We start from the raw sequence: 23184 nt of genomic DNA on the forward strand, positions 1-23184 counted from the left end.
TCTCCCGCACCACTCATGCGAATCCGCGAATGAGCGCCGTGGATCTGAGGATGATTCGGTTGTTATTTTTGTTCACTTTTTCTGACGATCTGCAAGAGGGAGAACTTACATCGTATATCCTATACATACCTATGTGTATATATGTGTATTATGTTCTTACTTTACTTATTGTTACGTCCTTTTTTTCGTTTCTCTCACCTCGCAGGTATTTCGACCTGGAGATCCTTTCGGATGTGGCAAGTTCGAGGACGTCTGATATCCGTTTGATGCCGATGCCTGACCTTGAGGAAATGGCAGCTCCTGACAAAGAAAAGTCTAGTCCACCACCGATATTGAGAAGAAGACGAGTCGCTGCTACGGCGGCAGCTCCAGCTGCAAATTGCAGCGGTAGCAATAGCGGCAGTACGGCTGCACCGGCGACAAGCACCTTGGCGAACACGGCGCCGACGATGAACGTCGCTCAGAAAATCGATACACCCGATAGCGCCAATCAGCACGACTATCTTCTCGGGCATCAACATCATGTTGGAACCGTGCCGACTACGCCGATCAAGCAACTCCCCTTCAGCCCCTCGCAATTTCTCAATATTCCCAGCCCTGAGGCTTCTTGGCCAAGAGCCAGCACGCCCAAGGGAAGCCCCGGACCCTTGACCACTCCTCAGCCAAGCGGGCTTAGGAGAAGTCAGACAGGTGAGTTATGGAAAAACTTTCTGTCTCGGTTAGTTGCTTCTTCCAGATACAAAAGTACTGAGTAGTCGTTGGTAGACTGTCAAAGTTTGTTTTTTCTTTTTCTGTAGAGTTCTACTGAATACAAACTCGTTCATGTATACGTTACGAATCTACCGTTGCCTGTTAATATCACGTTACACAATTGTGTCTAAATGTTCATTTGCTTAGGCGGTAGCATGCCGAGGACGCCAACGCCGTTTAAGGATGCATGGGCAGAGCTGGTGCGTCGTGATGGTCCAACGACGCAATTACCAGCAACGCCAAGTCGCCTGGATGCACTTACGGAAATAATAAAGCAGGAGACAGACCGAGAGAGTTTGGCCAGCACGAGTATTCTTCAGGATTCCGGTTACTGCACCGGACGAAGACGAGGGAAGGAAAATAGCGCCCCGGGTGGAAAAAGGGCGCGGAAAGCTCTCTGCCAAGCTTGGGCGAACTCTCACGACAACGGCGACATGAGTTTTGCCGTTGAGACTCCTGTGCGTAACAAATTATATTGGTTTTAAATACCTGATTTACTAGAATTTTGTTTATTACTTCATTTTTACGTCTATCTATTTTGCAGAGCAAAAGCCTGGACACCTCCGTTCTGTTTTCACCCGCGTCGATGGCCCTGGATGACAGTTTTCTAGCTACTGGACCAAGCCCATCAAAGGTAGAGCAGCACTGCACGTCCGTTCATCAACTCCAAAACCAAAACCAAAACCAAAACCAAAACCAGAATCCAACCCAAAGCCAACAGCCAGCTCTGTCCTGGTTTTATACGCGTTCCCTTCCCCTTTAGACACGCTAGCCGGCCTCTAATTATTATTTTATTTTTTCTTTCTTTCCTGTATGATATTTCCTGCTATATCTTACTATATCTTACTATTTAACTTTTCTCTTCGTTTTTTCTCTCGGTTCTAATTGAAATAATGTAATTCCTCAGTACAGGTTTCATTGTTTTCCCTTTTCTTTCAATGATTATTCTCCCTCTTGAAACGCGTCAATGCGTTTGAAAAAGTATAATGAGAATTATGTCTATTGTAATAATGATAATTAACACGAAAACTAAACAACGAACAAAATGTGCTAAAAGTTCTTCTACCAAAAAAAAATAGCACAAAAACAAAAAAAAAATTATATTAATTTATTAACACCGCGAAAGTTAAATTATTTTTTTCGATTATGTTTATTTAACAATGCTTTGACCGCGTCAACTATATCTATATATATATATACATATTCTATATATATATATATTTATATACGTATATACCCTAATTTATTCTGATAGTAAACGAATATATTCTCATAATTATTATTTATTCATCCAATGCCTTATAACAAATTAATTTATTAGTTTCATAAAAAACATTCCCTTGCTTTTTTTTTTTTTTGTATTCTATATTTTTCCTCGAATTTCTTTCCTCATGTGTATTCATTAATAACTTATGTATACTCGGGTCCAAGACGCGAACTTGTACTTAAATTATCAATTAAAATTACTAATAATATATACACTATACCGTATAATTTAAAAAAAAGTAACTAACTCATCTGACATTTTTTTTTAAGTTTTTAAAAAATTTTCTTCTATTTCGATCATTACGATTTATCCACGAAGTTAACGTATATTCTTGTTGTTTTATTATTGTTTAATTAAGTATTCAATATACATAATGTATAGTTTTGGATAGATTAAAAGTCCATACATAGTAATCAAAGATTAGATATTATTACAAACTTGAAGTTGTTTTTTTACGGTCTGTTCAAATTAATACAGACCGACACTCATGTTAGATTTTTTTTTTGCATCTTTTTTTTTTAGCTAACTTTTTATTTAATTTGTTTTCACCTTCGAGTTATTACCGTGTTCTTAGTTTTCCAAACCCCGTCTTCGAAGACCAAGACTTTAAGACAGGGTTGGATATACATATATATACGTATACGATTGTTCTTAAAAATTGTAATGCATTTTTTATTTATTATTTTTCGCAAACTTCAATCGCGTTGCATATTGATTGATTGGGTTGCCGCATGTCCGCACTAACCACAGTACAATTATTATTCCTCCCTCCTCCCTCACAGGCCTGGCCTAGCGTACCAAAGTACCTCATCCTTTCCCCCCTGCTGTCCTCTAAGACCTCGATAAGCAACCCAAAGATTATTTGGATAAAAGAGCGAACACAAATTTCCTGGGAATTGCCCGCCGCCATGTCCTCGCCCTCGATTTCATGTAAGAAGTAATACAGAGACCTAGTCAAGCTTTGAGTCAAAGGTATTCGATGAAGCAAAAGAAAAGATATTCTTAAAAAGAGATGAATCAATCGAATTGATGATAATAATAATAATAATGATAATAATAATGATAATAATAGTAATAATAATAAATAAGGAAGCAAGTGATTGACTGAAGTCAAACTCAGAAACAGTAACGAGTATAAAATAAAACCCCTGCAGTCTCTTCGTAGCTACCTACGCATTGTTCTTTTCTTTTTTTTCTTTGTTTTACTATTACTGTGTGTATTTCTTAACTACCGGCTGTAGCTAGTGTGTCTATCCTTTCCAGACATCCCACGACTTTACATCCGTACATCGGAGAACCAATGCGAAACGCGCTATCCTCTTCGAAGCTATTGACAGCTCGTGCAGTTTTAGCAGCCCCCTACTAGTGCGACCGTTTAAACGTGCCAAGGTAAGTCACCTCTAGAATTTATTCAACTATTCGTTTTTTTTTTTTTTTGTTTTTTTTCTTCATATTTTAAAATTCTTTCAAATTCTCCTTTAATCAGTATTTGCGTACATGTTATTTAAATCTTATCAATTTACAGCTGGAAATTCAATGGACAACTGTGGCATGCGGTCAGACGCAAGATCAAATAGAAATGACCAAAGCAGCTCGTCGTTTTCTGAATAACAATGGATCATTTGCTCTGCGCCCCCGTTCACTCAACTTTTGATAGAATTTTGCTGCAACTTGATTGAATTCTGTGTTATACTTACATATAGCTATCGGAATCGTAAAATATTTATACACAACAAGCAATGCATCAAATTGATAATAATATTAATCCTAATGATAGAAATAATGATAAAAGTAATGATAGTAATAACAACATCAACAACAACATCAATAATAACAATAGTAATAGTAGTAGTAATAATAACAATAACAATAATAATAGTAATAATAATAATAATAATATATTGTACGAAGCGAAAATTTAGTTAAGTCTTTTCATTAAATCCATATTAGTATAAGTATAACGGAGGAGAGGGCGCGTAGAGCAGATTACCGATATCCTTTTGTTTCTTTTTATTTTTTAAGTTTTTTTTTTTTCAATTTTTCATCATTTCCGATGGTTTGATTCAATGCCATAAATGTTGAACTGGTGACTTAAGTGATTATGAGAATTTATCTTTTGTCATTTTTTTTCAAGTTGACAGTGGGTTCTTTATTACCTAGTGTATGTACAACATGGCTTGGAACACCTTGACGCTAGTTAGTTTCGCTTTATTTCTCAGACAATTCTTGGTATGTGAATATCGTTTTACATTATTCTCTATTCAGAGTCGTAATAAACGATTACGTTTGCTTTTGCCATTGGAAATGTTTTTATGGTCGAATAATTCCTGAGAAATAAAATGAAACTAAGAAAAACGAGAAATAAATTCGTAACATCCCATTTCAGTATGCAAGCAATGCAATTGATGATAACAAATTAGAAAAGATTGGATCGAACGTGAGGGGTAAGTCGATATCTCACCGAAATGATATGAACTGAAAACCTACAAATTTATGAATGCAGTAAAATATTTCCTTTCGTTCATTTCCAATACTTTTCGAAATGTTTGACCTATGAAACTCATGGCAAAATAAGATTTTTTTAACCCAACCGCTTTCGTTATCCCTGAATTTTCACTGGTATCGCGCAGGTTTTACTTTTGATCTCTGACAGCTGCATCGACTCGTCGCTCCACCAATAGTCATTTCTGGCATTAATCGCGTTTATTAGTGATAAAATGTATAATAAATATATGAAACCGAAGTCTTAGATTATTTAAATTTACGTTACAATAAATTTAGAATGAAAATTTCCTTAAGGGTGTAAATATTGTTTCCCTAGGGAGTGAAAAGCTTTTGGTTGATTTACGTTAATTACACATATTGATATGTAATCTAACTCTGTAATGTCAAAAACTTTTGCGTATACAGCCATATTAATTATTGTATAGTTTAATTATTGGTACAAAGGCCTAAAAAAAAAATAACGGAAGAGTATTATTTATATAGGTATTTATAGTACTTGAGCAGCTCATTTTTGATTTGCAAAACATTGAGGAAAAAATTTATAATAGCATTTAGTCGTGACTAGAGCTTGAATATTATAAGATTTGTTGTAACGAGATTAACAATAAATGATTAACCAGGCTATAATTCAGTCCTAGTTAACTGTACGACATTCCTCAGTAATCACAATGATGGAATTGTACCCCACAAAGTGATGCTATCTTTTAGTGGAATATAATATAGATAAAGTATATATTTGTGGTACGTCTTTACTCTCGAGGAACGAAATCGATTGGGCGCAGTCCCAATACGCTGCGATCAACGCATCAAAAGTTTCAGCCAAACAACGAAAACCTGTGTTTTCGACATTTTTCAGCGGGTGCTTTTTGCTCGCCATTTCTCTCCTGTTGGTCCTACGCTCTTTTCGCTGCGTTTTCTGAGTTCCTGAGGGTCCAATTAGTCAGAAAAGAGTCACACAAATCGAATCCGAGAGCAAAAATTTTTTGGTCGAAAAAAAAGGAAGGTTAACCCCTTTGTATTTTTGGCGGAAATTTTCGCGATTTTGAAAAGTGCTGGAATCAATTCTTCCTGGCACTGATCCGACGTAATTTCGCGAGAGAAATCGATTGGGCGCAGTCCCAATACGCTGCGATCAACGCATCAAAAGTTACAGCCAAAAAACGAAAACCTGTGTTTTTCACATTTTTCAGCAGGTGATCTTTTCGTCGTCATTTCTCTCCTGTTGGTCCCACGCCCTTTTCGCTGCGTTTTCCGAGTTACTGGGGGTCCAATTAGTCAGAAAAGGGTCACACAAATCGAATCCGAGAGCAAAAATTTTTTGGTCGAAAAAAAAGGAAGGTTAACCCCTTTGTATTTTTGGCGAAAATTTTCGCGATTTTGAAAAGTGCTGGAATCAATTCTTCCTGGCACTGATCCGACGTAATTTCGCGAGAGAAATCGATTGGGCGCAGTCCCAATACGCTGCGATCAACGCATCAAAAGTTACAGCCAAACAACGAAAACCTGTGTTTTCGACATTTTTCAGCGGGTGCTTTTTGCTCGCCATTTCTCTCCTGTTGGTCCTACGCTCTTTTCGCTGCGTTTTCTGAGTTCCTGAGGGTCCAATTAGTCAGAAAAGAGTCACACAAATCGAATCCGAGAGCAAAAATTTTTTGGTCGAAAAAAAAGGAAGGTTAACCCCTTTGTATTTTTGGCGAAAATTTTCGCGATTTTGAAAAGTGCTGGAATCAATTCTTCCTGGCACTGATCCGACGTAATTTCGCGAGAGAAATCGATTGGGCGCAGTCCCAATACGCTGCGATCAACGCATCAAAAGTTACAGCCAAAAAACGAAAACCTGTGTTTTTCACATTTTTCAGCAGGTGATCTTTTCGTCGTCATTTCTCTCCTGTTGGTCCCACGCCCTTTTCGCTGCGTTTTCCGAGTTCCTGGGGGTCCAATTAGTCAGAAAAGGGTCACACAAATCGAATCCGAGAGCAAAAATTTTTTGGTCGAAAAAAAAGGAAGGTTAACCCCTTTGTATTTTTGGCGAAAATTTTCGCGATTTTGAAAAGTGCTGGAATCAATTCTTCCTGGCACTGATCCGACGTAATTTCGCGAGAGAAATCGATTGGGCGCAGTCCCAATACGCTGCGATCAACGCATCAAAAGTTACAGCCAAACAACGAAAACCTGTGTTTTCGACATTTTTCAGCGGGTGCTTTTTGCTCGCCATTTCTCTCCTGTTGGTCCTACGCTCTTTTCGCTGCGTTTTCTGAGTTCCTGAGGGTCCAATTAGTCAGAAAAGAGTCACACAAATCGAATCCGAGAGCAAAAATTTTTTGGTCGAAAAAAAAGGAAGGTTAACCCCTTTGTATTTTTGGCGAAAATTTTCGCGATTTTGAAAAGTGCTGGAATCAATTCTTCCTGGCACTGATCCGACGTAATTTGGCGAGAGAAATCGATTGAGCGCAGTCCCAATACGCTGCGATCAACGCATCAAAAGTTACAGCCAAAAAACGAAAACCTGTGTTTTTCAAATTTTTCAGCAGGTGATCTTTTCGTCGTCATTTCTCTCCTGTTGGTCCCACGCCCTTTTCGCTGCGTTTTCCGAGTTCCTGGGGGTCCAATTAGTCAGAAAAGGGTCACACAAATCGAATCCGAGAGCAAAAATTTTTTGGTCGAAAAAAAAGGAAGGTTAACCCCTTTGTATTTTTGGCGAAAATTTTCGCGATTTTGAAAAGTGCTGGAATCAATTCTTCCTGGCACTGATCCGACGTAATTTCGCGAGAGAAATCGATTGGGCGCAGTCCCAATACGCTGCGATCAACGCATCAAAAGTTACAGCCAAAAAACGAAAACCTGTGTTTTTCACATTTTTCAGCAGGTGATCTTTTCGTCGTCATTTCTCTCCTGTTGGTCCCACGCCCTTTTCGCTGCGTTTTCCGAGTTCCTGGGGGTCCAATTAGTCAGAAAAGGGTCACACAAATCGAATCCGAGAGCAAAAATTTTTTGGTCGAAAAAAAAGGAAGGTTAACCCCTTTGTATTTTTGGCGAAAATTTTCGCGATTTTGAAAAGTGCTGGAATCAATTCTTCCTGGCACTGATCCGACGTAATTTCGCGAGAGAAATCGATTGGGCGCAGTCCCAATACGCTGCGATCAACGCATCAAAAGTTACAGCCAAAAAACGAAAACCTGTGTTTTTCACATTTTTCAGCAGGTGATCTTTTCGTCGTCATTTCTCTCCTGTTGGTCCCACGCCCTTTTCGCTGCGTTTTCCGAGTTCCTGGGGGTCCAATTAGTCAGAAAAGGGTCACACAAATCGAATCCGAGAGCAAAAATTTTTTGGTCGAAAAAAAAGGAAGGTTAACCCCTTTGTATTTTTGGCGAAAATTTTCGCGATTTTGAAAAGTGCTGGAATCAATTCTTCCTGGCACTGATCCGACGTAATTTCGCGAGAGAAATCGATTGGGCGCAGTCCCAATACGCTGCGATCAACGCATCAAAAGTTACAGCCAAAAAACGAAAACCTGTGTTTTTCACATTTTTCAGCAGGTGATCTTTTCGTCGTCATTTCTCTCCTGTTGGTCCCACGCCCTTTTCGCTGCGTTTTCCGAGTTCCTGGGGGTCCAATTAGTCAGAAAAGGGTCACACAAATCGAATCCGAGAGCAAAAATTTTTTGGTCGAAAAAAAAGGAAGGTTAACCCCTTTGTATTTTTGGCGAAAATTTTCGCGATTTTGAAAAGTGCTGGAATCAATTCTTCCTGGCACTGATCCGACGTAATTTCGCGAGAGAAATCGATTGGGCGCAGTCCCAATACGCTGCGATCAACGCATCAAAAGTTACAGCCAAAAAACGAAAACCTGTGTTTTTCACATTTTTCAGCAGGTGATCTTTTCGTCGTCATTTCTCTCCTGTTGGTCCCACGCCCTTTTCGCTGCGTTTTCCGAGTTCCTGGGGGTCCAATTAGTCAGAAAAGGGTCACACAAATCGAATCCGAGAGCAAAAATTTTTTGGTCGAAAAAAAAGGAAGGTTAACCCCTTTGTATTTTTGGCGAAAATTTTCGCGATTTTGAAAAGTGCTGGAATCAATTCTTCCTGGCACTGATCCGACGTAATTTGGCGAGAGAAATCGATTGAGCGCAGTCCCAATACGCTGCGATCAACGCATCAAAAGTTTCAGCCAAACAACGAAAACCTGTGTTTTCGACATTTTTCAGCGGGTGCTTTTTGCTCGCCATTTCTCTCCTGTTGGTCCTACGCTCTTTTCGCTGCGTTTTCTGAGTTCCTGAGGGTCCAATTAGTCAGAAAAGAGTCACACAAATCGAATCCGAGAGCAAAAATTTTTTGGTCGAAAAAAAAGGAAGGTTAACCCCTTTGTATTTTTGGCGGAAATTTTCGCGATTTTGAAAAGTGCTGGAATCAATTCTTCCTGGCACTGATCCGACGTAATTTCGCGAGAGAAATCGATTGGGCGCAGTCCCAATACGCTGCGATCAACGCATCAAAAGTTACAGCCAAAAAACGAAAACCTGTGTTTTTCACATTTTTCAGCAGGTGATCTTTTCGTCGTCATTTCTCTCCTGTTGGTCCCACGCCCTTTTTGCTGTGTTTTTTGAGTTCCTTGGGGTCCAATTAGTCAGGAAAGGGACAGACAAATCGATAATGAGTTCTTGGCCCCAGAATCGGAGAAGGACGGCTTCTGTTAGCTTGTTTTTGGCAGATTTCGGAAAATACGACATATAATCCACTTACACCCCATATCGAGCTCATCTTGACTGAAATGAAGATTGAGTAAGGCCCACAGTCGTGGGGAGCCAGGCTTTTAGAGTAGTAATCAAAAAACGGCATTGAAAATCTTTACGAAATTTCTATCAATTCTTCATCATGTACACAACTTCCTCAGTGATCACTTTCTTGCAAGAAAAATAATACACACATTGATTATCTTCGAATCATATATTTGACGCCAGTTTTATACAATTGCTCTCACACATTCAAAAAAACTGCTCACGCTTTGAATGACGATTATACACTTATGAAATGAATTTGGCACTATAGATAATGCATTCCCCTGCATTCTGCATGTTTGATAAAACTACTGCAGTACATATAGTCAATGTCTAATACATTCTCTAATTTTTACCATTCACACTCAGTGTTGAGCATAAGGTTTTTCAATCGAAATAAAAACACCATTTACAGAAATCAAATGATATTCGAATGGTGTGAATGTATTTAAAGTATGGAAGAATTTTTATATGAATGTGTGCCACACTGGGATATTATGCCACGTTTACGGCTACGACGTCGCTAATTTCCCAAGACACAACGCATTTCGTCTTCTCGCTTCCTTTTTCCTCTTTTACAGTAATAAATAAATACATAGTTATCTTTAAATACGCTATAGCATTATCAAGAAATATTTAGGCTTAATTTTCACGCACGTTTTTTTTTACATGGTATGCTAACAGTGTCAACATAATGAATTTAGTACTTTATTCATTTGCTTTAAAAAGATCATTAATTGCTCAAAATTTATTCAGACAGATTTGCATACTAATGGTTTTTTAAATTGTAGTAAAAATATTATGCATAAACCGATTTATGAAATAAAAATATGTAGAGTACTGCGCTACTGTTTTGTTACTGAATACTGACGGCTGCTGATTTAAATGTGTTCAAAAATTAAATCGTTGATATGTTTTTCAAGGTTTCAGCCGCAATAAAAATTACTAGCTTATACCTAAACATCAAATTCAAGTTCTGAAAATCAACGTCATTGTAACATTAGAAAACAAAAATAGTAATAATAAAGGTGAAATGTATTAAAGCGTGTCAAGTGTGAAAGAAAATACAAAAATGAAAGAGAAGTTCAATGTCAATCAAATATAATTGCGAAAATTTGATCATTTCATGTAGTGATTGAACCAAAAGAACGTGGACAAGGTCAAACCAAATTAAAGAACGTTATTGTACATTTACACTTGTGATTAAGAAATTGGGAACAATTAAACTGTCTCTGTTAGATTCAAATGAACCAGTCTGAACTGCAAATCTAGTTAAACTTTGTGCGCTACTGTGTAGTTGATATAAATAACTGACAAGAACAAAATCTCAACTATTGACGGTTTTGTATGTAACCTTAAAAATTGCAAAGTACCAGCGTAAATTATGGTATTATTCAAATATCACATAAATTGTCTTACTATGACTTAGGAGCAACGATTATGATTGTCCTTAGGAATAAATGGTAGTAGATATAACGTCGATGGCCAATTTAAAATATTATTAATTAAGTGATAAATAATGTTATTACCCATGAGTTTAGAATCTCATTTTTTAATTATACAATTTGAACCATCTAGGGCTTGCGACCGATAGTAAAGAATATTTTCAAATTACTACCAAATAGTTCGGGGAAAAAAATTTAATGTTCAGAATGAGTTCCTCTGTTTCCTCTTTTGTTTCAATTTCATGCTCCATTCCCTTCGGCACAATCAGGACCGTTTAATTAGTTTCAGATTAAACTTGGTACGTACTTATGAAAAGAGCTAGGTTTCCTGTCAATCGAGACTTGAGATTTATCTGCTAACTAAATAACAATATATCATCCCCCATACTTTGTAACGGATTTAAACCTTTCGAATACAGTAGAAAGGAAAAAAGAAAAAATATCAGCTGTTTGCGAGATTGGCCCAAAGGAAGTTTAACGCTTATGGTCCCTTTTTAACAGCCAGCACAAGCTCAGAAAAATGGTTTTGAAATGAAATGATGAGTTAATAAATAAGTACCCATTGCTCCATGTTTCACGGCATGCTCAACAGATACTAATGATTGTGTAAGGAGGGCGCAGTGCTTAAAAGATTTGTACAATCATTGGAATGTTGTAAATCAATGTAATAAAGTACATTAAAAAAATAAATAATGAATTTTAAATCTGATTCCGCTATTCAAAATAGTAATTAAAATACTTTAAACGTCAACGAATTACGTTCTATATTTTCAAAGCCTGGGCTGGCTAGCGCCATTAATTTTCTACACACACACATTCTTACTCCCTCTCTCTATCTCTGTTTCACTCTCACTCTCGCACTCCCTTTCAATATACAAACATATTTCATTGGCAGTAAATACTCCGAATCATGCGTCAAACAGTCTAACAATATATGCAAGTACAAATTGAAAAAAGGAGAAAACTTCACGAAATCTAGACAACTATTGCGACATATATGTGGCAGCCTTGTTCAATCCTCGTTAACAGATATTTAGTTTAATACAAACTGGTCGATGCACTTTAGACTGGAACCCTAATGTGGTCAACAGATGTTACAGAGTATAAAATTACGATAAAAATTAACGCGATTCCGAAGTATAGTGTAGATAATCGCAAGTTACTATTAACGCTTGTACAAACAACAATACTGTTCTTTCATGAACAGTTGTTTTTTTTTTTTTTCGTTTTCGTAGGTTATTTGTTGGCTCGTGTTTTGAATGAACGAACTACATTGAGAATAGCTGGTTGGGGTGACATCAGGTGATTCGGATGGGGTCAGTTAGTGTTTTGCTTATTTGATCGCAGTCGGGCAAGTCCCGATCTTTCTCCTTCTTCCTCGTCTGAAGTGCAAGGAGGCCCTCCTCCCACAGCACCACGTGAAGATGTTGCCTGCATTAATTCCTGATCAGGTACATTTCGATGCTCGTAAAGTAAGATATTTAACGTCTCTTCGTAGATACGCGCTTCCGGGAACTCAACCTAAGTCAAAATGGGACAACATTGGCTAAGACAAAGTTTGTAGAAGACGTGAAATTCCATAAAAATTGGTATTTACTGGTGTTGTGATTCCACAAACAATTAATCTCTATTTGTTAGAAATTAGAAATTTAAATTCTATTTTTATAAATTCTATTTTATTTTTATATTCTAATTTTAAACAAGTTAGAAATTTAAATTCTGCCTAAAGTTATCTTTACCTTTGTATGTTTTTTATCTGTCGCGTAGACGATAGAATGACAACAAACTTCGGCAACCTTACGACCATGTCCATAAAAAGTCCAGCAACAAATTTCACTCGACCCAATTACGTCCTTAATGAACAAAACCCTGCCGCTAAATCTGAGCGACATCTTGTCAAACAGTTCTATATTTTTCAACAGATTGTCATCTGATGTACTGTAAATAGAAACGAATGGGTCATATGATTGCTTTCCAAAAAAAATTTTAAAAAGCGAAAAAAGCCAAGCTGTTTAAGTCTGTCTCCTACCTCGTGTAAGAGTACTTGTTGTTGTGACGATTAATCAGCAATTTAACAACAGGTTTTGTTGTGTTGCTGATAAGGAGTTGCTGCTCACGTTGGGAGGTGATAAGTGGAACCCTGCAGATGGGTTCAGCCTCCCGCTCCTTCCGCTGGAGCGCTTGTTCGCACGACTCAGCCAGCTCGCCGATGCAATAATACTTTGCCTCGGCCAGCAGCTCTGCCATCTCCTTCACACTCTCAGGTAGCGGAACTGAACCGTCCCGCAAAAAGTTTAAGATCGTGCCAAAGTGCTTGCCACACCGATCGATTAGGATCCAGCCTGTGAAAACGAATAATAGTAAATAAAAAGAAAGTAGGGAACTTGGTTGATTTTAAAATTTGTACACCATTTCATTTGGAATTGCCTTTTGGAAAGAGGCGTGAGCGGCTCCTCACCTTCGCAATCTGTAAGAACCTCCATCCGACCGCTAAACATAGCTCGCAACATAGTGTCATGTTTGGTGAGCGTGCCAATGGTGGTGTAATGAAGGGAACCGCCAATGTTTAATTTGACGTACTGCGACGGGTTTCCTTTCATGACAGTTTTGTGATCCCCCGACATAACGATTTCGCCGCCAGGTATTAACGCGGCCGCGGATGATGACGATGATGGTGATATGTTAATTGTATCGAGCGTCAGACTCAACATTTAAGACATGAGCAACAGAATCGTTGCTTGTTAATAGACCGGAAATTTTATTAAAACCTGCGTAACTAAGGTTATTTACAAATACAAGTTGGATTCGCTGATCAACAATAACAGCGAATTTAATACGATGTGATTTTAGGTTATAATCACTGTAAACCAAATCGAGTCATTTCGACCTCGTGATGGTTTCCTATGTCTTATCTAATTATACGGATTGTATTAAATTCTTATCCGCGGCACAATTCATTCGATATTCTCATGGTCACTAAACAAAAATTCCTTTTAATAAACCAAAAAAAAAAAAACACTATTTATATGTTTTGCCCCATGTTGGAGACGTGAATATGATACGCGTATGAGAATGTATGCGAGCATTATGCATGAGTGTAACTCGCTTGTGTTAACAGGCTTGGGTAACGATATCCTAACGAAGAGAGTCAGCCTTGTGATGATACGTGTTTCAACAAAATTTAACAGTGAGCTATACCGGCTAATATGCATTTTACAATGCCGGCATCGTCAACTGACATACCGACAAAGCGTGTTGTCTTTTTCTAGCTGGCGCATTCAAAAGGGAGGGAAAATTTAACGTTATCGATAAAACGCCGGCTGACGTTTTTCTTAACCGACCAGCACCCGAAAATTATAGCCCGTTATGAATGCCGGAAAACGAAGTTTTGAGCAGGTGTTATAAACTTTCACTGCTTTTCGCTATACATGTTGTCTACTTCACCATTCCTTTACACACGCAATAGCTTAATTGTCGTAGATAATTGTAATGAAGGAAGATTATCGGTCGGCTAAGAAAATGCATAGTACCGCCTTAACTCGCCCGGCACCTGCGCGTAAAGCAATTGCAATATACACATGCATACGTCATGAATCACATCTGTTTGACGAAAATGGCCGACTCGCTGGGAAAATATGGGTTATTCATCGATGATTTGAGCAAGATACGGGTACTGGAGCCAGAAATATCGAATCAAACAAATAAATTGAAAGAGGAGTGTCAGAATTTTGTTTCCAGTAAGTGACAAGCAGATATAAAAGCACAAAAGGGATCAATCAGCGTGACAGCGATTGACAGCGGTTCCAATGGCACATGCACACAATTAAAATCGTCCATAATAAAAACATCAATACAGAAAAATATACTTGTTATTAAAATCTTATTCGATTCACTTACCTCTATTAAAATTTATTTCACAACCCTCGAGACGTTTATTAAAATACAATTCCCATCAACGCGCTCGTTATCAACGAATATCCTTGCTTGTTATAACTTTGTAAATCGCGCAGACTGCCATCTTTATTATTTTACGCAGACTAAAAAGTTGATGTATGCGTATATGTATAGCCTTATACACACTTCGAAGTTCGATTAGAGCTGGTGTAAAAATAAACTGAATCAAGTAGAATGCATAATAGAAATTGTACATTATGAATTACGACGGATTTAACGGTTTTCCTTTTTCCCGAAGAAAATGGATTGATTTATCGTAGGAACCGTTTCGATAGCCCCGTATAGTAACGAGCGAGAAAGCGAATGGAGTACAGCATAAAATACGAGTGCAATTATTGTTCTAATCCTGGGTAAAATTTTTAGAAATAACAGAGTTCCAAAAGAGTTCCGACGACTTCATTCAGATCGTCGACAATTTGGCGAATGAAGTCGAAAAAGAAAAGATGCGGACTATAGGGGCGCGTAACTTGTTGCGCTCAGTCGCTAAACAGAGAGATGCACAGAGACAGCAAATTCAGGTGTACATCATGAATTACAATTAAAGTTTTCAATCATTACCATTAATTTTATCGTGTGCAACGAACGACAACAATGTACTAAACACGCGGTGCGTGTGTTTTGTTCTATTTCTAGGCTCTTATAATTGAAAAGTCAACGGAACTGGAGCGGCTACGGGTGCAGTACGATTCATTGAAAAAAATCGAACTGGAACAACTAGAAACTATAGAGCAATTGACCGCGAATTGATGTTAAAATTTTTTATCGGCATTATTCATATTTATCTTCTATTTCCTTTATGCATATTCTTTATTCCGTGTGACTTTTTCAATGAGGATTGTAGCATACAATTATAAACACTGTTATCAGCTGGTGTATACAATATTATGATGGTGTAATTAATGAAAAATACAAGAGGGTGGTATTTGGGCTGAGCATATAGATAAATTACAGTAATTACACAACGAAGAGAAACGGAATTAAGATCCAAAACAATGAATAATAATAGATAGAATAATTGACGAGTTTTTTTTTTCTCCCAAAATTACATAAATCATGTGTGATGTAATTATTTTTAAAGGAAAAACTCATAGCGAGATGTGTGTGCCGTGCGTGTGTATACATATACATTGCTGTATATATACATACGTACGGACTACATAAAATTATAACATAATAATTAAACACGGAAATAAACGGGCTTTGGGTTACTGGCTCTATTTAACCTATCTGCATACTGCACCACATATAATTTGAAAAGGCACACGTTCAAGGATCGCCTTCCCTCTCTTAACTGTTCAATATTACTCGTTATTGAGCATTTCTTCATTATTACATACACGGTCAAATTTAATACTTCAATCCGTATTTAATTTTTGACATTTAAGATTAACAACAGGCGATTCTCTTTTATCTATTTTTTTTTTCATTTGTTTGTAGTTTACAGTAGATGCCATGAACCGCAATTTATTCGATGATCCAGTGGATTGTTAAACATCGTTCATATTTCGCTTCAAAGCGAAGAACAGAAAAAAAATTGTATTTTACGTCAACAACTTAGACCTATTAAGATTGGATTATTATCATCATCATCATCAACGTTTGTAGATAAAAAAAAATGTACATAACGTATATTTTTTCATTCTCTTATAACAATAAAGTTACTTTAAAAGAGAAAAATAATCATGAAGATTTACTGCAAACAGTATTCATTCATTACTACCAGCACTGAACTTAATTCATGTAGACACGTAGTCAAGGGCAATTATATTAATGATAAGAATGATAATTATAATAAGAATAATAATAATGAGAAATAGATTAAACTAGATAACATTATAGTCACGCAACCATCCATACAACCATATAGTAACCAGGAATTCAAAAATAAACTTTATTTAGTAAAAATAAGAAATGGTGTCGTATTGAATTACAAATATTATTATTAATCCTACATCCTAGATTTATAAATATGTACAGTTACATACCTATTACACCTGTAACCTAGAAGAACTCTCAGTTGAGTACACATCATAAGAGTAGATTGGAGCAGATAGGAGAATCTAATTCCATTTCCTCTCGTTAAGTTTGCCACATCTTTTTCACACAACGGTTTGCGATAATCAAATGTTCCATGCACGCATCATATATATTAATATGCCGCGACACTGAAGCTATAACATATTATGTTGTTTTCTGATCCTCAAATACCCATTAAACTCGAAAGGCAACAGATTTATTTAACGATGTCTCATTAAAAAAAAATTTAAAACAAACTCTATAAGCGTCAGCCCCCAATCTGCTCCAATCAATCAGTCTGCCACCATTGTTCAACACTAACGATTATTGCAATCCTCCAGACGTGACGGTTTTACACTATTACTATTATTATTCATCATTCATCCGTTCGTTCTGTGTATGTTCAATCATAAAATAACTATTATACTGAGAATTTCGCCAATTTCTCAATTTATTAAGTCCACAGTTTTTGTCGGTTTTTACCTTTATTTTTTTTACCGTTTTTGCAATTCAAGTTTCGCACAGCAGGATTTCCAAAACTTTACAACGGCCGCATTATTATCATTGTGTCACTCTCAAGAGGTTGCAGAGATACGTTAGTGAAGCTTAGCATAACTTCCTAGACAGTCTCGGTCTTTTGACGCTTAGATTCTGGCGTCGTTTCTTCACCTGTGGATATGTTACCTTCGTTTGCCAAAGGAATTGGTGATGCCGGTCTTTTCTTATTCTCCGTTGCGATTGATGTCATATCAGATGCCTCGGTCGTAGTTGGTATCGGAGCACTTGGCTTCTTAAAACGTACTATTACAGCAGTCATATTGTCACAGCCGGTTCCGTCACCAAGAGTATTCGGTGCAAGACAATGGTCAAAGAGCTACAATGTTCCAAGGATCACATTATACCATACACCGTGAATAAATTCCAGCATGTAAAATATCAAGAAGAACGAAATAGCAATACTGACATTTATCTGATTACAAATTATCATGTGTTATTTAGCTATTGCTTTGTGACAGGGTGAGCATGAAATATAAGACTGAGAGTTCTCAGTTTAACCCTTAGCGGCCACATAGGGTAACTAGTTACCCCAGGCTTAGAAGATGTGAAATTAGAGGTCTAAAACCTTTGGAATTGATACAAGTAATGACATCTGCCGGTAGTAGACAAGTGTGATAAAAATCATTAGAAATGTTGGAGAACTCTTCAACAAATATGAAACAATCAGTTGGAAGTCTTAAAACACCCACATGTCTTGTACAACTAGGTTTTTCAGCGTGGGGTAATGAGTTACCCCACATGGCCACTAAGGGTTAAAAAAAATTGACGTCATTGTTACAAAATATACGAGTACCGAATTTCAAGTTAACGTAATCTACTTACCTCTTCGCAAATTTGAGAAATAGTCTCATACCCCTGTTTAAATCTGGTACTAACGAACTGCACGACATCTTGGCTAGACATGAAATTCCAAATTCCATCACAGGCAAGTACCATGAATTCGTCTTGTTCAGGATCAATTGTAGCTGTTTTAATGTCTGGTTCAGCAGAGATCATTTGCTCTTGAGGAGGAAGTGCTGCGTTCTGCTTATAGGAGTGGTCTCCTAACGCTCTAGATAGGTTCAAACCACCGTTAACACGGCCATCTGCAGTAACCTTTCCACCTGCTTTAACGATTCTCTGCATTTCCGGCTGATCCTCAGGCTTGTGATCAAGACTCAGCTCAACAGCTTGCCCGTTACGACAAAGAACGCATCGGGAATCTCCCGCATTCGCAACATACAACTCCTGTCCTGCTAGTACAGCCACTACTGCGGTACATCCGCTATCTGAGCCAGGCTATAAGGTGAAAGAAATCAGCGACAATGAGTCAGTCTGAATACACAAGAACAAATTTACATTCTCAAATTGTGCATATTGAATAAATTCAAAGGCAACGTAGGTAACAAAACAAACGTAAGAATACTTCTAAGACGAGTTGTGAAAATATCAAGACTTATTTGTAAGAAAACATTCAGGTTATTACTTCTTCTGTCATATCCATGGTACATTCATCGTCGTCATCATCAGGGTCCATGTCATCTTCATCGCTGTCATCATCATCATCATTGTCATCGTCGTCATCAACATTGTCAACATCCTCTGTATCATCATCTTCGTCATCACTAAGGGTAGAGAAAATATGCAATACACGTGAAGTAGCTGCTAAGAAGTGAAAAATGGCAAAATGCTCAAACATGTCTGTATAACGTAATCTCTGAGCCGAGCACTTGTATCTGGAATATGGTAAAGAAGAAATAAAATCAGCTACCTTTCAGGAAGACCGTCGAAGGTCTCGTCTTCCTCGTCGTCGTCGTCCTCCTCACTGCCGTCATTAACGCAAAGTAATTCATAATTGACGGGCCTCCTTCGACCGCTGCTGCTGATTCTTTCCTGCTGCTCGGCTTCGCCATTTTCCACCGTTGAACAAGAGCTGCTTGTTACATTGTCGCCTCCTCCTTTACTGCTGTCCGCGCCTTGATGTTCGGCTTTTCCCCCAGTCCCGTTAACTTCTGTATCGTTGGTGGTAGGCTGTACCTGAGCTTTGCTGGGAGACACATGTTCCTTGATATCCTCAGAGCTGTCGGGCATATCACTGGACTTGACCGTCTCTGTAACTTTGGGTGATGTAACAACTCCCGATTCTCCGTTACTAGTCGTTGAATCCAAAACCTGCTCTGCCTCGCTACTACCGATGCATTCCGGTGTCACCTTGGCAGCAGAGGCAGCGATCGAGGTTGATCCGCACAGCTGGCTGCTGGAGCTACTGACGTCAGCCTCGTTGTCGTGCCAAGAGGAGGAAGAAGAGCAGCCGGCAGTCAAGAGAGACGAAGAACCAGCCTTATCCCTTGCGCCTCTTCGTGCTCGCAAGTAAGGGCTTGCCGGTTTGCCATCTTTTTCCTTTTTTAGTGCTTTTAACGCTGGATTGGCAACTTCCGACTGATACTTTGCCATAACTTGCTCAAGCGGCATGGCAGCCTCCATTCTAAGGTTGCATACATTTTCCTCTTCATCTGAACGTGACGTAACGAACCAATTTAATATGTTTAAATATCTCATCCAATACATTAGTTCAATTAACAGCGTAGACATACTCATTAGATATTTTGCCATGCCGATTTTAATTGCATGCATTACAGTAAATCCAAACGTTATAACTATCTCTAGTAACAAGAGTAACGCACCAGAATCTTCAGCCTCTGTTTTTTCTTTAGCTCCGCAACTCGCCCCAGCTATCTCCTTCAATACCGTCACAATTTCTGGCTTGGAGAGCGTCGCATCGAACCCTAGGAACGCTTCTTTCAAGGCCTGCTCAATGTCCCCATTCTTATAAGCATCCGTGTCTTTAATGAACTGAGGCAATTTCTGGGCGCAGTATGTCGCCACTTCGTGTCCACCATGACCGTCATAAACAGCGAACAGCGACACATCTTTGTCAAAGTTTAAACAGCAATTGTGCGCGTCCTGAAAAAAACGTGAATACATATTTTCACCTCAAAGATTTCATACCGTTGCGAGGTGACTGTGGAAATAAATAAATATTCTCGTTAATGAAAGTCGTTCTATGGTAACAATGATAATGGGAAGAAAAAGAATCAAAAAGGGTTAGAGCATTTTAATTTGCATACGAATTAATCGACGATAGCGTTAGTTACGCGGCAAAGAGCTAGTTGGAATACGAAAAAGAAAATGAGAAAAAAAATATCTATGCATACATATACATTTTTCTTAACCGCGTTATTATTAGGCGGGCGACCGTTCGTAAAACGAGGGGAGATTTCTCGCGGGTAGTTAATTTCAGGAGGATATTCGACGCATGAAGGGACTCGTCTTGTTCGACGTAGCCAGCCGATAGAATCTCGGGTGGCTGAATAATAATTCAAACGATAATTGTAGTTAGGTTGTAACGAAACGAGCCGGCATTCGTTCGAACGTAACGGTGCACTCACCTCTTGACTGATTCGCCAGCCTTGCATGGAACTGGCGCCGAATGCTAGAGAGTCGCCCACTTCGTCGCTCGATACTTTATCGGTTATTGGCTCTGACAAGTAGGCCCCCATTTCGCGAATATCTAAGCCTACGAACACGTTTATCCGGGGGTTACTCAATATTACTATTAACTTTTAATAAAGGTAAGGTAATCATTCGTCGCGCGGGTAGAGAGAATCGTTAACTAGCCCCCATGACCGGTTTTCTGTTTTCACTACAACTAGCGCTCGACTGTGGCGCTATCTGGCAGTGCGCCAGTTTAATCGCACTATGCGTACGTATTCCGTGTCCGGAGGGACAACTTTTCCCGCCAATATTTCGTTCTGCGGCTTATTTTACGGTGGTGAATTGGCCACGCGTACACGTTTTGGGAACGCTCGCGAGACCGGAATAATGAAATTAAGAATTATGTTGATTTCTTCGTCCAATTATTACGTGACGTGTTCCATTCAATAATTATAGTCATTCTGATAAAATTTGTTTTCATCGATTAACTAGTCTTTCTTTTCTAAATGATCTTAGATTTTAATGGATAATTGATTGGCAAGAGCGTGGAAATTCGATTGATAATAAATCGCCTGAGTAAAATGTTAATACCGTAGGAGATAAACAAATAAAATTTTTTTTCGCTCGCTGTCTGAACGGGTCAGTCATCGAATAATGCGGAACAATGTGATACGCGTTAATCCAATGAAGCGAGATCCAATCTAATTCCATTGATTCCTACGTATTATTCTGTATCAAAGGGTGAAAATTCCGTTTTAATTAGTTTAGGATGATGATTTGTTTCAGTAAAATCTCTTGCTACACGTTACGTGTATATTTTTGTAATTCTTAATTGTATGTGGATGTGCTCATATACACGATACGCCCTTGCATGAGCTTAATTCCACGTTTCAAAGTGAAAAGACTTTAATCTGCTTATTCAAGTTTTAATTTAATTATCGATTCGATGTGAAATTTGTAACACCAGCGCTTTCGTATGAGAAAGACGTGAAAAACTAATTAATTTAAACAAATAATTTCCAGTAACGACCTCATAACAAACTAGGATAAAAAAAAAACATGTTTTTTTCAATTCTTCAAATCATACAAACAATTCTTATTCTAGATACATGTAGAATAAACTAAAGAAGTTTGTCTCGTTGCTTTTCTCCTCGTTTAGGTTCTAAAGGCACGTTAGGCAGGTCAGAACCAAGACCAAGCATGCCGCCGGCTGCGTCCTTGGTTCTGGTAACGTAATTTCCAGGATAAAGCGTTCCACGTACATATATACACACACACACATATATATATATACATGTATAGTGTAACATACAGTTACAGGCATAGAGGGTCGGTCGATTTGTCGTACCTATGGTACAAGGATCCGCAGATGCAACAGCCGCGCACATGCGCCCCCGTTGCTTCGGCGCGCCGTGACGAATGGTCGAAAGCATAGACTCAAGGGTTCAACGTGTGCAACGATGACGTTTTCAGGTGCGAAAGCGCGCCGCGGTGGGGAGGAACGAATTGCAACAAGGTAGAGCGGCGAGGTGTGGAGGGGAGGGAGGCAGCATCCATGGTTCGAGGCTCGAGGTATGCGCGTGGCGGATGACGCCGGCGCCTGTAGGTACGCCACGCTTCGATACCGTGGCCCGCGGCGAGCCGCGGGTTGCGGAATCTCAGGGGCGAGATGGAAGGGGAATGCGTGTCGTGACGGTAGTGGTTGCTTATCGATTTGCCGCCCCGCAGGCGGCGTCGTCGTCGTCGTCGTCGTTGGGGATGGGGACGGGGATGAGAAGAGTCGGTGGGCGTCGAGCTATAAGCCTCGTAGTTTGTAGAGACGTAGCGGATATACGTATATGAGTGTTATTTTTTTTTCCTCCCTGCAGGGGGCGCTCGTCACCATCACATTACATCTCACTAATCGTCTCTGGGATATACTGATGCGATTCACCTGTCGGGTGGTTGCTGGCAATGTTAGAGGGGAAATATTGGTTTATTGATGAAGCGAAAAGCGTGGCGTAATAATTTGCGGATATCCTGACAGGCTCTGGTTATACGAGTACGTTATACCTAGGTATACCTACATATACATGTAGCAGCGTTGGCTGGGAGAGTTTGAGAGATTTATCGAAGGGCGGGATGAAGGAAGAACGGTACGTGATGGCTGGAGGGAGGAATGAAGGTGGATTGGAAAGATTCCGTGTCTTATTTGCCTGCAGGCACACGCACCGAAGTAAATCACGTGCACTAGATGCGCGTACGCAAGGTATAACTGCAACTTTGTCGTTCACAACGTATTACACTGGGAGAAATCAGATTCCAAGGGAGGAAGGGGGGGGGGAGGTTCCCTTCTCTCTATTTCTTTTTATGTCTTTTTTTGTATAACTATAGATATATATAATTACTTACGGAGATGGATGTGTACTCGGGGCTCGCGAAGCTCATTCAAAGACACCCGGA

The 23184-nt window shown here is 38.9% G+C and overlaps 4 protein-coding genes across 7 annotated transcripts in view; 2 read left to right on the forward strand and 2 right to left on the reverse strand.

Moving 5' to 3' along the window:
- LOC124305468 (myb protein) overlaps positions 1-5038 on the forward strand; it is a 45732-nt gene extending 40694 nt beyond the window's left edge. For all 3 annotated transcript variants that reach the window (XM_046764963.1, XM_046764965.1, XM_046764964.1), the window contains 5 exons: positions 206-690; positions 898-1208; positions 1295-1384; positions 3281-3406; positions 3543-5038. In XM_046764963.1, coding sequence (XP_046620919.1) covers positions 206-690; positions 898-1208; positions 1295-1384; positions 3281-3406; positions 3543-3671 — 1141 coding nt within the window. In that variant the 3' untranslated portion in view covers positions 3672-5038. The remainder of the gene's footprint in view (positions 1-205; positions 691-897; positions 1209-1294; positions 1385-3280; positions 3407-3542) is intronic.
- A 4411-nt stretch (positions 5039-9449) lies between these two features.
- Positions 9450-13873, reverse strand: LOC124305486 (BTB/POZ domain-containing adapter for CUL3-mediated RhoA degradation protein 3). The gene is made up of 4 exons (XM_046765002.1): positions 13199-13873; positions 12770-13082; positions 12480-12678; positions 9450-12261 (listed from the first exon to the last, which is right to left on the reverse strand). Exons 1-4 carry the CDS (start codon positions 13449-13451, stop codon positions 12058-12060), a joined length of 969 nt encoding a protein of 322 aa, XP_046620958.1. The 5' UTR covers positions 13452-13873; the 3' UTR covers positions 9450-12057.
- A 471-nt stretch (positions 13874-14344) lies between these two features.
- On the forward strand, positions 14345-16940 carry LOC124305488 (intraflagellar transport protein 20 homolog). The gene is made up of 3 exons (XM_046765004.1): positions 14345-14477; positions 15058-15212; positions 15328-16940. Exons 1-3 carry the CDS (start codon positions 14354-14356, stop codon positions 15439-15441), a joined length of 393 nt encoding a protein of 130 aa, XP_046620960.1. The 5' UTR covers positions 14345-14353; the 3' UTR covers positions 15442-16940.
- On the reverse strand, positions 15466-23184 carry LOC124305481 (probable protein phosphatase CG10417). Of its 2 annotated transcripts, none has more exons than XM_046764991.1 (6): positions 20697-20954; positions 19932-20211; positions 19019-19760; positions 18734-18872; positions 18091-18546; positions 15466-17584 (listed from the first exon to the last, which is right to left on the reverse strand). In XM_046764991.1, the coding sequence occupies exons 1-6, from the start codon at positions 20805-20807 to the stop codon at positions 17330-17332; spliced, it is 1983 nt and encodes a 660-aa protein (XP_046620947.1). In that variant the 5' UTR covers positions 20808-20954; the 3' UTR covers positions 15466-17329. The 2 variants fall into 2 exon arrangements, with proteins under 2 accessions (XP_046620947.1, XP_046620948.1); XM_046764992.1 differs by lacking the exon at positions 20697-20954 and adding an exon at positions 23134-23184 and having other exon boundaries at positions 15530-17584.

The sequence above is a fragment of the Neodiprion virginianus genome, chromosome 5, assembly GCF_021901495.1.
Source record: "Neodiprion virginianus isolate iyNeoVirg1 chromosome 5, iyNeoVirg1.1, whole genome shotgun sequence".
NCBI classification, from domain to species: domain Eukaryota; kingdom Metazoa; phylum Arthropoda; class Insecta; order Hymenoptera; family Diprionidae; genus Neodiprion; species Neodiprion virginianus.

Excerpts from the sequence above, each read along its gene's own strand:
- LOC124305486 (XM_046765002.1), bottom strand. The coding sequence starts at position 13,451 with ATGTTGAGTCTGACGCTCGATACAATTAACATATCACCATCATCGTCA. Across the intron at positions 13,083-13,198 it reads GGTTCTTACAGATTGCGAAG|GCTGGATCCTAATCGATCGG; the intron begins GTGAGGAGCCGC and ends TCGTTTTCACAG. Across the intron at positions 12,679-12,769 it reads AACAAGTACTCTTACACGAG|TACATCAGATGACAATCTGT; the intron begins GTAGGAGACAGA and ends TTCTATTTACAG.
- LOC124305488 (XM_046765004.1), top strand. The coding sequence starts at position 14,354 with ATGGCCGACTCGCTGGGAAAATATGGGTTATTCATCGATGATTTGAGC. Across the intron at positions 14,478-15,057 it reads GTGTCAGAATTTTGTTTCCA|AAATAACAGAGTTCCAAAAG; the intron begins GTAAGTGACAAG and ends TAAAATTTTTAG. Across the intron at positions 15,213-15,327 it reads CACAGAGACAGCAAATTCAG|GCTCTTATAATTGAAAAGTC; the intron begins GTGTACATCATG and ends TTCTATTTCTAG.
- LOC124305481 (XM_046764991.1), bottom strand. The coding sequence starts at position 20,807 with ATGGGGGCCTACTTGTCAGAGCCAATAACCGATAAAGTATCGAGCGAC. Across the intron at positions 18,873-19,018 it reads TTCGACGGTCTTCCTGAAAG|TGATGACGAAGATGATGATA; the intron begins GTAGCTGATTTT and ends CTCTACCCTTAG. Across the intron at positions 17,585-18,090 it reads TTTCTCAAATTTGCGAAGAG|CTCTTTGACCATTGTCTTGC; the intron begins GTAAGTAGATTA and ends GGAACATTGTAG.